Source organism: Manis pentadactyla, chromosome 12, assembly GCF_030020395.1.
Source record: "Manis pentadactyla isolate mManPen7 chromosome 12, mManPen7.hap1, whole genome shotgun sequence".
In the NCBI taxonomy this organism is placed as follows: Eukaryota; Metazoa; Chordata; class Mammalia; order Pholidota; family Manidae; genus Manis; species Manis pentadactyla.
The window spans coordinates 9,505,152-9,517,728 of NC_080030.1; the positions used below are offsets into that span (position 1 = coordinate 9,505,152).

A 12,577-nucleotide genomic window follows, 5' to 3' on the forward strand; every position below is an offset into this window, starting at 1 on the left:
GGTGGCACAAACAATTGCACTGTTTTGCATTTTAAAAGCTATTTGTGAACATGATGAATCTGCCACAAATCATACACACACGCCACTGAGGAAAGGGCTCTGGGCTAAGTAGGGGACCTCACCTCTTTGAGCTCTTGTCTACTGTGATAGGGATAAGCTCCATTTTGCGGGTAGGAAACTGAGGCACAAAGAGGTTCAGTGACCTGCCCAAGGTTCCACAGCAGGGTTGAAACCCCGGTCTCCCTGCCCCTGGTCCGCTGCCCTGGGTGCTGCCTCCTTACTGTGCTTTGGCTGGAGCAGGAGTCCAGGCTGAATGTTCCTACACCATGTCCACCTCTGGGCACCTACCTGCATGTGCTTAAGAACTACAAGCCTCAGTTTGCTTATGTGCAAAGTGAGCTTGTCCTGGGCCCTGCCACCCCCCAAGTGTGGTGGGGATCAAATTGTCTTCCCAGGAATAAGGGCCCAAAGGGCAGGGGCAAGGTTTCTCATTGACTTCTGCTTGTATTTATCAAAAGACACTCCCAAAGCAGGCCAACTGCGCCCCGGGCAGTCCAGACCTCTTTACACAGCTCCCGTGTGCCGCATCATTTGTACCTTCTTTGGCAGGTGGGAAAACAGAGGCTCAGAGAGCTTAAGAACTTGCCCAAGGTCACACAGCAAACAAAGAGTCAAGATTTGAACTCTGGCATCAGGCTCCAGAACCTGTACTGATGTGTGTGACGAATACATCAGAATTTGGAGAGACAGACCCTACCCCCAGGAATCCACTTTCTCATTGCCTGACTCTGGGGTTCTGCCTGTGGCGGATCCACACCCAGACCTGGTGCTGACATCCTGAGGAGCTGGGCAGTGTCAGCCCCACCCACCGATGCTCCTGGGCACTGACCTCCTTGGTCACGTGGGAGGAGACAGTGGATCCCAGCAGCTTAGGGACAGTGGGGCAGCTCAGTTACTAATGCTTCTTGGCAGGGTTCCTGTACCCCCAGGGCAGGGAGGGAAGCTACAGCTTCCGGGGCCACAAGCCAGCTGGAAGTTGCAGGAGCCAAAACCTCTGCTCAGAGCCTCTAGGTCTGGTTTGGCTAAAACGCTCATCCATGTAAAGGGATGCTGGTCACCCCTGTCCTGGGATTCTGCATTTGAAGAGAGGAGCCTGGTGTCTAATCTGTAGCCCAAAGGATGGAAGTGCCTCTTCTGGGGGCCCGCCTAGATTTCCCTACACTCACGGCAACTCCATTTTTACCAAATATTTTCATCCATCTATCCGTTCATCCATCCAACCATTCATATATTTTTTCATTCAGCCAACACATTCTAGGTGCTGAGATAAGCAAAATTACAGAGCCCCACCCCTTAGATTTCACCCCCTGCCCCCATTTCTGCCTGTCTCTCCTGCCTCACTCTCTGTTCTGCAGCCACACTAACCTCAGGCACATTCCCACCGGCAGGGCCTTTGCACTTTCCCCCAACAATGTTCTTCTCCAGGCATTTCCTGTGTTTTGCATCCTTGTCATCCGTACACATTACATCCTTAGGTGCCTCGCCTGATACCCTGTGTGAAGTGTTCCCTGTCTCCTCCCCCTTCCTTAGAGTTACTGATATCTGCAGTGACCTTGCTTGTACTTATTTATTCTGGTTTGGAATCCATATCCCTGTGAGGTACAGATGTCTGTCTGTCCATTGATTGTTGTGTCCTTTGTACCTAGAACACAGGATGGTGCTCAATAAATGTGTGTTGGGTGGATAAAAGGATGTATGGGTAATGGATAGATGGATGGATGGATGGATGGATGGATGGGTGGATGGATGGATGGGTGGATGGATGGATGGATGGGTGGATGGATGGATGGGTGGATGGATTGGTGGATGGATGGATGGGTGGATGGATGGATGGATGGGTGGATGGATGGATGGGTGGATGGAGCTCATAGGCTCAGAACAGTGCAGCTGGGAGAACAAATCAACGCTAAAAGCAGTCTCAGCTGCTCAGAGAGGGAAGGGGCAGCGAGGAGCAGTATGAGCAGCTTCCTAAGAGGGTCAAGGGGTTATCACAGGGTCTTGGAGGACAAGCAGCCATCTGCTAACTGGTGGAGGGAAAAGCATGTCAGGCAGAAGAAACAGAAAGGGTCCGCATGCTGGGCTTTGGAGAAGGCAGGAGGTCAGGACTGTAGGAACTGTGTGTGGAGAGAGAGAGAGAGAAGCAGCGCCGGGAGCAGGACACTGAGCTGGCGGGGACCCGCTCTCGCCGACAGGACCAGATACAAGGTGGTGTGGGGCCAGATCTGGGAAAAGAATGGGGTCATCGCCAACCAACGGCCCAACGGAACTCCCGTCTGGAACCCCACTGCCTCCCCCCAGTGCCGTCCCCCACTCTCTAAGACTGCCCCTCTGTTCCACCTCCCTAGTGTGTTTCCTTCCCTCTGTCCCCACCGCTATGACTCCAATCAGGCCTCCCCGACTTAATACCCCAGCCCCCTCTGGCCCGATTAGCCCCAGCATCTTTTCTTCCAGACCTTCATCCTTCCCATAGCCACTGGGCTTTTACTAGAACCCCAGCCTCACCATGCTGCTGCTCTGTCTCAAGCTCCTCAACATCTACTCAGGGCAACGGGAACAAGGGTCACGTCTTCTTTCTGGCGCCCCAGCCCTTCCCAACCAGCTGGGAGCTCTGCAGAGCCCAGCTGTCCCTCTGCCGTCAGATCTCGGTGCCCACACCAGCAGACCCTCGAGGGCTGCGTGAGCTGCAGCAAGGTGTCTGTAACCCAGGGTGCCTCCCCTGGAAAATGGGTGTAACTCCTGGGTGAGCCCAGCAGCCCTCTCCACACCCACCTGGGAGCCTAGGCAGGCCCCACCCAGGGCCGGGAGAGCCAATCAGGGCCTGGGAACACGTGAAGGGGCCCTTCCCAGCCCCACCTGGCCTCACAGATTAGGCCAACATTTGATACCCGCCGGAACTCAGCCACCTGGCTGCCTCGGCCCTGCGGAGGGGGTGTGGGACATGTCTGTGGGCTCAGCTGCGGGACTGCCCTGAAGCCAAGGACTGGCCCCCATGTGTTCCTGATGCCTTGAATGGCCAGCCTGTGGCAGGGCCCCCCCGGAGGCCGGTGGTGGCTCCTGGTGCTGTTCGTGCTCAGATGCCTGCTGCCCACAGGTAAGGGCCTCAGCTGGTCCTGGTCATCGGGAGGAGGGGATGTGGGTACACAAGAGCTCAGGATCATTCTCAGATGGCCATGAGTGTCAGCCTCACTGGGCCTCCCTTTCCCGTGCAGTCTCTGCCTGTCTGTCACTCTTCTGTGTTTCTAAACACCCGGCCAACAGAGACCACTCTTCTCTTCTTACTTTCCTTCCCTCCACTTGGCATTACATTCCACCATTACTTATTTACTTGTTTATCTATTTCCCCCTCCAGCCTATGAGCCCCATGAGGGCAGGGACATTGTTTTGTTCACTGATATCAACAAGGTCAAAATGCATGTTAGCTTTTACTGAGAATGCAGACAGCACTGCATTGTTACTAATATTGGGATTCGACACAGTACTAACCCAATGAGCATGAGGGATCCTAAAACCATACTGGTTGTTATTATTAACTAAAATTATGTGCTTTGTACCGGGATTCGGCTTAAGCCCTTCTCCCCCTTAGTTCTGGCAATAATCCTCTGGAATAGGTACTGTCATTTGTAACCCTAATTTACCAAAGGGGCAAATTCAGGAACAGAGAGGTTGAGTGCCTTGTCCAGGGCCACACAGGATTTGAACCCAGAATTAATGACAGATCCCACCATGTCACTGTGAAATTAAGACCACAAACTAGGCCAGCTCTGGATTCCTGGGACTCTTAGACTAAATGTGTCGATTCGAAAAAGGCAGGAAGCAACAGGCAGGTGTTGGGGAAATCTTAACGAAAAGCCATTAAACCATAAGCACTAACCCAGAACATGGCACATTTCACAGGCAACCTGCTCAGAGACTGACGCAGAAAGAAAACTTACCCTTTTACTCAGCCCAGCAGACACAACCCATTACAGATATGTTTTCACAATAAACTACAATCCCTAGTAATTAGGTAAATCAGCTAATTTTAGCTAAATTGGCTGTTTCCACAGGAAAACTAAATTTCTCATATCTTTATGAGAATTTAAATATAAATATCTGAAGTCAACTTGTTTTTTTAAGTTGCCCCCACTCAACTATATGTTCTGTGAGGGGAGCACGATGCCAGGGGGTGAAGAGGGCTGGTCTGGGGCCAGATGGCCCAGTTCAAATCCTAGCCCAATTCTATGACTTGGGGCCTCTCTGAACCTCTGTTTCTTCCTCCATAAAATGGGGAAAGTAGAAGCTTTTCAATAAGGATTTACATGAACTACTCCTAGAACATGTCAGGGGCACAGAATAGGGCCTACATGTGTTTGCTGCTGTTAGGATAGTAAGAATGATAAAAATACTCAACAGTGCCCCCTTATCTGCAGTTTTGCTCTCCAGTTTCAGTTACTAGGGGTCAACGGCAGTTCAGTAGCAGGTCCACCAGTAAGCCCTGGGTGGGTGCTGAGAAGCTGGAAACCAACGTCAGAAGGTCAATAGCAGCGTAATGCCAGGTCGCGATGCCTCCACCCCTCACAAAAAGATATTTTGAGAGAGAGAGAGACCACATTCACATCACTTTTATTACAGCATATTGTTGTATTTGCTCATTCATTATTGTTGCTTATCTCTTACTGTGCCTGATTTATAAAGTCAGCTGTATCCTAGGAAGGTATGGATAGGAGAAACATGGTATATTACAGGGTTCAGGCATCCACTGAGGGGTTTTGATCGTATCCCCCCGTAGATGGGGGTGGGGTGCTATTGTAATCCTTAGCTTCAGTTTAGCCCGTGTTAGACACTCAGTGTATATTTATTGGTTGGACAGAAAGATGGATGTCAGGGTTTGGAGCAGAGAAGGGCAGAGAAGCCCTTTCTGAAGACACAGCTGGTATCAAAACCGAAGAGCCCGGCTGGGGAAGCAGGCAGGGCAGGGCGACTTTCTCTCCCCGGTTTCCTTAAACCCCCAGCCTCCAATCTCCACACGCCAGATTAAACAAACAAGAGAGAAGCAGTTTAAGGCCAGGAACTCTGGTCTGTCTTTGAGGGCTTGGAATCTTGCAAACCAGGTTTCATTTAAAGGAGCCCCGGCTGACGCAGTCCTCATGAGCCCAGGGAGGCCACAGCCGTTGGCCCAGAGCCGGAAAGTTACCCTCTTAAAACTTCTATTTGTTTCCAATCCACATTGTTGCTCTCCTTCCAGTTTTTGAAAGAAAAAAAAATTGCTCCCTGTGGTGCAAACCCCACCCACTTGCCCTGATCAGCAGAGTCTCCGTGTTTCTCTCCAGAGCTGCTCCCTCTGGAAATTACGTGGAGATTTCCTCTGGTGCAGGCAGCCTTGTGACCGATCCTGTTTGGTTAGGATTAAGGAGCGCCAGGTCTGCTCGGCTGCAGCCTTTGAGAGGCCTGCCAAGAAGTCAATTATATGCTTCTGGCCTCTGGGTGCTTCAGGGCTCCGCTGTCCATAAAAAGGAAGAGAGAAAAGCCAAGAGTAAATTGGGGTGTGCTGTTTTCAGACATAGGGGTGCAAGATGTGAAAGGAGAGAGATGAAGACACAGAAAAAGCTGGAGTGGGGTGCCTGTTTTCCCACATTTCAATCCTCTTTATTAAGAGGATATCCCTGTCACAAAATATAGCACGTGGACATACCACAGATGTTTATTGCGTGAAAGGTCCCAAGATATTTAAATCACTGGCTCTCAAGTCTGACTGTGTGTCTGAATGCGCTGGAAGATTTGAGAAAAATCCCATGTCAGTGCTCCACTCCAAATTGGTATTTTTCTTAAAAATAAGCTTCCACAGAGATTTTAATGCACAGCCAGGATCGAGAACCATTGATTTAAATCAGAAGTTTCAAATGATGGCCTAAAGCTTGATTCAGGCCCAAGAATGCCTTTGTTTTGGGGTACAGCCTCTTAAAAGTTGTTGCATTCCCCCCACTGATATTTTGAAATCCTGTAAAGTTTCCAGGTTTCCAACTCCTTGTAAAAAGTTTTAAATTTCTGCCAACCCCAGTCGTGTGCCTCCCAGCAAAAGCTGAGCAGCAGCTGTCCCTTTTGATGGAGCAGGTAGAAGTCTTCAATTTGTCCCAGTCCCCAGTATCCCTGTTGCCTCCCATGCTGAGTTCAGAGCACCCAGTTTGTCCCAGTCCCCACCACTCCCTGTGGCCTCCCATGCTGAGTTCAGAGCACCCAGTTTGTCCCAGTCCCCACCACTCACTGTTGCCTCCCATTCTGAGTTCAGAGCACTCAATTGCCTTCCTTTTTGTAGGTGCACTGCTGTTTCTTCCTGGAGTAAAAGTCAGGGAAACATGTAATATTCATCTACAGCATCTCCAAGTCAAGTGGGAAATGGGAGCCTCATAGTCCCAGGAACAGGAGGAATGATTTCTCCATAGTAGTCAGGACTGTTGCTCTGCATTTATTATATGAAGAACACTTTTCTTACAGCCAGCCCAGTCAGCCACGGGTGCTATATGTCAGGAGAGGGTGGTGGGTAAGACAGAGGGCCCCAAAGCTGTGGCTTGCAGTGCAATAGCCTCTAGTCACATGTGGCTACTTCAATATAAATTGTTAAGAATTAGATAAAAATAAAAATTAACTTCCTCAGCCATGGCAGCTGCATTCTGAGAGCTCAGGAGCTATGCAGGATCAGTGGCTACCCTACTGGAGGTACAAAACGTGTCCGTTGCTGCAGGAATGTCCACCAGCCCATCTGACAGTGATGCTCTGGAGGGAGATGTCCAGGGTTCAAGCCCTGCTCTGCCTCTCCCTACCTCCCTTTCCTCAATCTGTAAAATGGGTTTATTAATAGCCTGTTGACATCAGAGGGGTGTTGTAAGGAGTCAGTCCATCACTTAGTATATGTAGAGCTCTTAGAACAGTGCCTGGCACATGGCAAATACTTATTAATATTGGAAAAACATTTGAAATGTATATTATATCATGGATGCTAGTATATATTCATATAACAACATGTATCATTATATATTTTATAATTTGTTATATAATCACATACATTCTATAATTAAATACATAATGAATATATAGTAAACATATAGAAAATATATAAAACTATGACATTACTTTGATAATTATGAGTTATCATATATGATCATAATATAATAGCATTAATTAGCATTTATTAACATGAGTATTATTTATTGTATTTTAAGAATAAATACATTATGTAATCATATATATAATTACTATACATACATAATAGTTATAATAATATATAAGCATATCGTTATAATCATCTATCATATAATGTAGCATTAGCATCTATTATCATGACATACTGTAATACTATAACATACATATCATACACAATAATATATAATACATATCATACTATAATTGTATGATTATTATATAATTTTATTATGTTTAAATTTTTATTCATTATTTTGTTATATAATTATAATACTATATTATGCATAGTATATATTATATATCAAATTTATTGTTAAGGTTAATATTATGACTTATTTTGCTGTAATAATAATTACATTAATTGTGTGTATTATCTTATAATACACATAATTATATTTCAATTATATATAATATGTGTTATAATTATGTGATTATGCATAACATAACATTAATTAACATCTATTATTGATATTACTATTACCATTTATTTTACTATAGTAATAATTATTATTACTATACCTCTCAGGTCCAGGTGAGTCTCCCATACACTTTTAGTCCTCATTCATTATCTCTAGTGTATACATTATCCACTCCAGTACATATGGAGAAACTAAAGTCAGAAGGGTTTTGTCACTTGCTAAATGTCAGTAGCATTCAAGAGGTGAAACTGGGGTACAGTCCAGGTTGATAAGTTGTGATGCCCATTCCAATCCTCTGTGCCATGGGCTCTCTGGAGGCAGAATAAGCAAAGGTCCTGGGGTAGACATCACCAGCTGTGTTTTGCCTGTGATGCGTTGCCCAGTTTCACTGGAATGCAGGGTATGTGGAAGGGGCGGCATGAACAATAACGATGGAAGGGGGCAGCCAGGCTTTGAGCAACGGCCTAAGAATTTGGGGCTCTATTAGGGAGCAACAGACTGCTCTAAAAAGCTTCTGGTCTGAGATAGGCTGCCCCTTAGCTTAGGCCAGTGAAAATAGCAGTCCACTTCTATTGAGCACAGACTTGGCTGGGACCATCGCCCTTGCCCCTTCTCATGGGGTCCACACAAGAATCTTTGGAGGAAAGTCTTATTATTGCCATTCCCACTTTCTAATGGGGAAACTGAGGCCCAGAGAAGCCCACACAGCTGGCCAGTGGTGGAATCAGGATTGCACCTCAGTGCCTTCTTTCAGACCTCAGTGGGCCTCGCTGGGCCAGGGAAGTGCGTAAGCTGTTACCTGGAGACACAACCTCGCTGTTTCTCTGAGTTCCATGAGCTGCTTTGGCAAATTAATGAAACCCAAGTACGGGCGTCTTGGGAACCACTGATCTGTAGCCAGTGGGTCAGAAGTGCAGGTGACAAGCCCGGCTTGCGATTGGTGCCTGAAGTGTGTGTTGGGGGCAGTCTTGTAGGACTGAACCCTTAACCCATGGGATCTGATGCTGTCTCCAGGTAGATAGTGTCAGAATTGAGTTGAATTTCCAGACACCCTGCTGCTGTCCAAGAATTGCTGGTTGATGTGGGGGGACCAGCCCTCCACCATTGGAAACTGAGTCTCAGAACACCAAAAGACCTTCTGTGTGCCAGGCTTTGTGTTAGGCACTGGGATCACCACCCCTCGGGGAAGGGACTTCACAGTGCCCTAGGAGAGCTTCAGGAGGTAAGGACATGGTGATGACATTAGCTGTGAAGGGAGAAAATTTTGGATGGCAGTGGGGAATCTGAATGACTTAGAGCACTCCGGCTGCCATAACAAAAGAGCTTGGGTGGCTTACACGATTGAAATGTATTTTCTGATGGTCCTGGAGACTAGAAGTCCAATACCCAGGTGCCAATCGGGATGGTACCTGGTGGGAGCTTCCTCACATGGCATTTAGTTATTTGTTATTTATGTCAACATAACCTCTGATTCTTATACATTCAATGGAGTATCCTTGGTGACTGTCATCACTGATACCAACTTATCCCACCCTTGGCCCAGCTCCTTCCGGCTGCCTCCTTTGTCCTGTAGATACGGCGCCATTAATCTGTGAGCACTTCCTTACTTTCTGGTACTAGATATTCCAGACTCTTTATATACTTGCCAAGGTAGGAATCTTCATTTTGCTCATTGATGTATTCTAAATGGTTAAAACAGGGTCTGGCACACAGTAGGGACTCAGTATGCAATTGTCTAAAGAATTCAATGAATTCATTCAATGAATGAATGAATGGTGCCTTGGTCAGGACTTGAGAGGTGTCCAAACACTGCCTGCTTGTCTGGCTACACCATTGGTAAGCATATTTGTTTCTCACTACAGTCTAGTCTTCTCTACGGGTAGTAAGGATGTGCGTGGGTATGTCCAGGAATTGGCGTGTGTCAGTACACAGACGTCTGTTTGTCTTTGGGGTTAAATCCAGGGGTAGGTCTGTCGGTGAGCGGGGCTCCTGTTTGCCAGTGGGACTTTCAATATTTTGGGGGTCAGGTGCTTGTGTTGCATCTTTGTGTATGTAATTTCTGGGAGCTGTGGGAACCTGTGTAGAGGATCTGTGGAAAAGTGTGTTTAGGTTGAGGAGGTTGAATAACTATGCACACATCCGAGAGTAAGAACTTATTTTGTTAAACAGACAAATGATTGACATATAACATTAGACTAGTTTCAGGCACACAATGTCATGATTTGGTATTTGTACACGCTGAGAAAAGATCCCCACAATGTCTGCTTAACATCTGTCATCACATAGTTCCACATGTTTCTCCTTGTGACATGGACATTAAGATTTAGTCTCTTAACAACTTGCAAATATCCAATGCAGGCTTGTTAACTAAGTCACCATGTACATCACCTCTCCAGGACTTGTCTGTTTTAAAACTGGAAGTTTGTACCTTTTGACCCCCTTTACCCATTCATCCCACCCCCGACACCCACCAACCACCAATCTGTTGTCGGTATCTATGAGTCATTTTTGTTTTATTTCTTAAAGTCCACATGTATGTCAGATCGTAGGGTATTTGTCTTTCTCTGCCTGGCTTATTCCACTTGGCACAAAGCCCTGAGGGTAAATTCATGTTGTTGCAAATGGCAGGATTTCCTTCTTTTTTGTGGCTGAGTAATATTCCACCGTGTATCTGTACTACATTTTCTTATCCACTCATTCATTAGTGGGCACTTACGTTGCTCCTGTATCTTGGCTATTATAAATAATGATGGTGCAATAACCATGTGGTGCAGCTGTCTTTCAAATTGATGTTTTCATTCTTTTCAGACAGACACCCAGAAGTGGAATTGCTGGATCATAGGATCTTTTACATTTTTGAGGAACTCCACATTGTTTTCCACAGTGGCTACACCAATTTACATTCCCACCCACAGGGCATGAGAAAAGCTTATTTACTTTGCTTACCAGCATTATTGCTGTTTATCTATTGCTCTGTTTTTAAAAATGTGGCAGCTTAAAACAACCACCACCTCTCATCTCATAGCTCCGTGATGTGGCTGGGCTGGGGTGGAAAGTTCTTCTGGATGGTTTGTGCCCTCGGGTGGGAGCTGGCGCTGGGCTGTTGGCCGGAGCACCCTCACTTGGCTCCACTTGGCTTGGACGTGGCACCACGTGGTGGATGGATTCCTGGGAGAAGCCTTCCAAACCCCACAAAATACAAGCTCCACATGTCCCAAAGCTCAGCTTCAGAAGTCCACAGGGTCTCTTCTGCCCTGCTCTAAATTGGTCAAAACAAGTCCCATGGCTGACCTGCGATTCAGAGGTGGGGAGATCCATGCAGCTTTCCACAGGAGGAAGGATGGGCCCCTTCAGAAGCCCACCGATGCTCTGCGATCACCACACTTCGCAAACGAACGATGCTTCCTCAGCATCATCTGACGCCCAGTCCACGTTGAAATACCCCCTTACCTCTAATGGATTCTTTGAATGCAAGAACACCCGGTCCACAGGTCTGGCTGCTGTTGCCTTTTGAGTCTCTTATTCTGTAACAGATGTGGGGGACTTGTGCTCGGGAGGGCAGATGTAAGGACTGCGGAGGAGCCCAGCAGGTGTGGTTCTGGTTGTGTGCGTCCTAGACGACAGTACAGCAGTGGTATGTATCTAAGTGGGTGGGCCTGTGGGGGTCAGTGGATTTGTATGAACAGTCAGCGTGTCCCCCTGCAGATGGTACACGTGGGGGAGCGGGGTAGGGCAGGTTTGAATATCTCTGACCGCACCTACTGGGCTCTAGTGATGGGTGAGTGTGGCTTTCCGTAGGCAATCTCTCAAGGCATATTTCTCTTCTAATTTTTTCCTGAAAGTCTGGCCTCTGAAGTCACAGGAAAGGGCTTGAGTCCCAGCAATTCTGACCAGCTGAGGGACCTTCTGCTGGGGTCAGGTGTCCCTCGGAGCCAGGTGGTGGCTTTGGTTTGTCCCTAGAAACAGCCACCATGCTCAGAGAGAGAGCAAAGGAGTTCGTGTCCCTGAAACCCAATCATCCAGAAACACAATGCGTCTTGTTCCACACCTTGCTTTTTCTTCCACTTGACACTTGCAAATACGTCCCTCCTGCTGTGTGACAGGGCTGCCCGTGAGGGAGATGGACATCCACCCCGGATGGGAATCTGTCAGGGACAGACGGACAAGGGCAAGCATGTTGCTCAGCTCCCGGCTTTCTCTGTGCGGTGCAGACGATCTTGGTGCAAGAGCCCCCTCCGGGAGGCAGCAGTGACCTCTGATTTCACATAACCTCTTCCCACAGACCCCCCTGATGCATGAGGGGGTGCTGGGGCCATGACAGTGGCTCAGTGCCCTGGCTTGGAGGCACACGTTCTGGATTCCAATCCTGACCTTGCCACTCACGAGCTGTGTTACACTGGGCACGTCATTTACCTCTCTGTGCCTCGGTTTGCTCTTCTGTACAATGAAGGTCATTCTGCTCACACTGCCTAATAGAAGTATAATGTGAGCCATGTGTGTAATTTTAATTTTTGCTAATAGCCATATATCTATCTATTTTGTTTTAAGTAAAAACAAATAGGTGCTATGGTCTGAATGACTATCTCCCCCGCCTCTAAATTGCTGTGTTGAAATCCTTATGTCCAGTGCAGCAGTGTTGGGGGGTGGGGACTTTAGGAGGTAATCAGGTCACGATGGTGGGGCCCTCATGGGTGGGATCAGTGCCCTTATAAGAGTGACCCCAGACAGCTCGATTGCAGGGCCTCTAATCAGCTCCGTGACTGTCTCTGCTCAGCGTGTCCCTGTCTTGCTCCCCGCATCCCCTCCAAGTCTGAAGGCTCTGGGAACTTGACTTGGCCAAGCACCACAGCCCTTGAGCTGCAGAGCCCTGCTGGGGGAGCTCAGCTCAGTGGGCTCCAGTGGGGGCATCTCTCATCCCTATG

At 47.7% G+C, this 12,577-nt stretch overlaps 1 protein-coding gene across 1 annotated transcript in view; it reads right to left on the bottom strand.

Moving 5' to 3' along the window:
• Positions 1-4,646: 4,646 nt before the first annotated feature.
• The window catches only part of LOC130680027 (uncharacterized), a 323,081-nt gene continuing 315,150 nt past the window's right edge, over positions 4,647-12,577 (bottom strand). Inside the window, exon 2 of the mRNA XM_057489925.1 lies at positions 4,647-5,539. Coding sequence (XP_057345908.1) covers positions 5,342-5,539 — 198 coding nt within the window. The 3' untranslated portion in view covers positions 4,647-5,341. The remainder of the gene's footprint in view (positions 5,540-12,577) is intronic.